We start from the raw sequence: 2,562 nt of genomic DNA on the forward strand, positions 1-2,562 counted from the left end.
ATATCTACCCCCACCACACCCCGGCTTCTTACCCGTCACAAACAAATTTTAAATTTTTTTGTTCAGCGACAAGGTGCAAATTACTTTCTTCATTCTTATTCGGATAACAATTCGGTCTGATAGATGCCGAAATCGATCTGCTGTGGGAGATTTTCGCCCTTTATACGGAAGGGGCGGGGCTCATTTTGAAATATCTACTGGATTTAGGCTTATGGCTACTATAAGGACGGACAGACGGACGGACAGTCAGACATGGCTCAATCGACTCGGCCATTGATGCTGATCAAGAATATATATACTTTATGGGGTCGGAAACGTTTCCTTCTGTGCGTTACACACATCCGTTATTACCCACAAATAAATAAACCCTATTTACTCTTCGAGGACCGGGTATAAATACGAGCGTCGCTTTCCTCTCGCTTAAAAGCTTAGGCCGGAACTCGGAAACTAAGACTGACTTCACTTGCGTGGATACGGAATATCTTCATTTGGGGATTATTTAATCCACCAATTTCTTACAATATGAGACTATACTATACTACTATGAGAACCCTAACACATGAAGTAAATACATATATCATCACCAAGAAAAGAGTCGGTAAACCACTAAGAATCATGTATCATGAAAAGCATTCCATCCGAGGAGTATGGCGAGATAACAGGTCACAAGAATTGATTGGTGTGTCTTTTGTGAGGTCTTATTTAGTTTTCACTTGATGGATTTTATCGCCACTCTAAAGAAGGGACTGGAAATAATAAAGTTTAATTTAACGTTTTGAAAATGTTCACTTAGATATGTTAACTTAATTTAATGTTCGTCACACAATTAATTTTAAACATTTGCAGTGGGACCACTTTTATTTGGCCTTTAACTTTATTTCTTATCTAACTTTTCTTATAGAATCGGTTGAGAAATCGCTTTCTCTTGAAATCTTCCGATTTATCTGACCCAAATAAAACACATATTTAAATACTCGGGATATCAAGCATAACTCAAATATAAGTTCAAATTTATATATCACTCTTCTTGGCATCCTCCTTTTCAATCTCAGGGTATTCCAACGTGATTCCCGCCTCACATGTAAATATAGGACAGCAATAAGGAAAAGAAGCGGTTTTGTTGGTCTTTGATGTGTCCAATTTACATTTGTCATTTGCCAATGGCAACGGCCCGCAATCCTCAACAAGCTCCAGAAGTCTGCGAATCGATAATGTATATAGTTGCAGGTTAATAAAGCAACTGAGTTAAAATATTACTTTGTCTTATTCTCTTCGTTTTGCACACAAGTGGAACGACCGCAGAACGGAGTCAAGTCCCATGATTTACCAGGCTCAACGGTAGCACAACGTGTGGAAGCAAAGCACATTCCCGGAAAATCTGTAAGCAAATAATCAAAATCTCTTGATACATTATGTACATATATTCTATTGCGAGAAAAAAACTGTTCAAAAAAAAGCTGAGTATTCATCATAAACCTATTGTACGAGTAAGTTACACTTTTATGTTGTTCCCTTTGAAGAACAGTCTTCTTACATTCTGTGAGAATATCATTTTATGTAAGTATGTATGTACATATGTATGCATGTATTTGTTACACCATTTGGAAGTAACGTAATTCTAAAGATTCCTTGCTCACAGAAATGTATGCCCTTTCATTTGTAACATTTTCGAATCGTCTATTTTTCGCTTGTACAAATGTATGTATGTATGTACATATGTACTATGTACATACAAACATAAACATATCCTAATAGTCTAAACAACTGCATTCGTACATATGTACATATGTACGGAAGACATTTGTGTACTCATAAATGGTTTTTGCATCCGAGCTCTGCGGCTTATACAGATGCACTATGAAGTTTTTACACAAAAATCAAATGACCTTGCACTGAAGAGTTAATCAGGATTATAAATAAAAATAAATACATACATACATATGTATGTTAACGTGTTTATGTTAAAGCTTTCTGATTTTGAACGTCGAAAAGCTGTTCGGCGAGTGTATGAATCAACAATGGGCGGGTAATAATACCATTAACTAACTGATGCTATCATTTTGGGTACGCGTGTTTCAAACATGATTAAAAACCCCTCTTTCACTATGTTTAATGGACTGACTCACCTCTGAGTACATCAGCCGGAATAAGGCGTTTGTAAATTCGTATTTCACCATCACTATCTGCTGTCCCTTTTTGGTCAGCCCCAGCAATAAAAGGGACTATAATGGTTGTTATGGCAAAAGCCAAAATAAGAGAAAGATGGGCATTCATTCTGATGAACGAGAAGTTTCTGAAACTTAAGTCACGATTTTATATTAGCAGTCCAAAGACCAAATCGACCATAACAAACAATTATATTAAGAGAAGTAACACTAGAAATCAGCAAAACATCTGTCCGTTTGCAGCGAAAGTTAAAAACAAATTGAGACCAGCAGACCTCTCACACCACTACTTATAGTAACGTGGGGTGTGTGGAGTTTCGAGAGTTAAAGCTTTGTACTGATGTTGAAAAAAAACGTACCGTGGCGATTGGTATGAAAGTTGTTAGTGGCTAACAAA

At 36.7% G+C, this 2,562-nt stretch overlaps 1 protein-coding gene across 1 annotated transcript; it reads right to left on the minus strand.

Moving 5' to 3' along the window:
- Positions 1–839: 839 nt before the first annotated feature.
- Positions 840–2,427, minus strand: LOC117902924. Its single transcript, XM_034814505.1, has 3 exons — positions 2,127–2,427; positions 1,258–1,378; positions 840–1,198 (listed from the first exon to the last, which is right to left on the minus strand). The coding sequence occupies exons 1-3, from the start codon at positions 2,272–2,274 to the stop codon at positions 1,012–1,014; spliced, it is 456 nt and encodes a 151-aa protein (XP_034670396.1). The 5' UTR covers positions 2,275–2,427; the 3' UTR covers positions 840–1,011.
- Positions 2,428–2,562: the final 135 nt, after the last annotated feature.

Source organism: Drosophila subobscura, chromosome dot (assembly GCF_008121235.1).
Source record: "Drosophila subobscura isolate 14011-0131.10 chromosome dot, UCBerk_Dsub_1.0, whole genome shotgun sequence".
NCBI classification, from domain to species: Eukaryota; Metazoa; Arthropoda; class Insecta; order Diptera; family Drosophilidae; genus Drosophila; species Drosophila subobscura.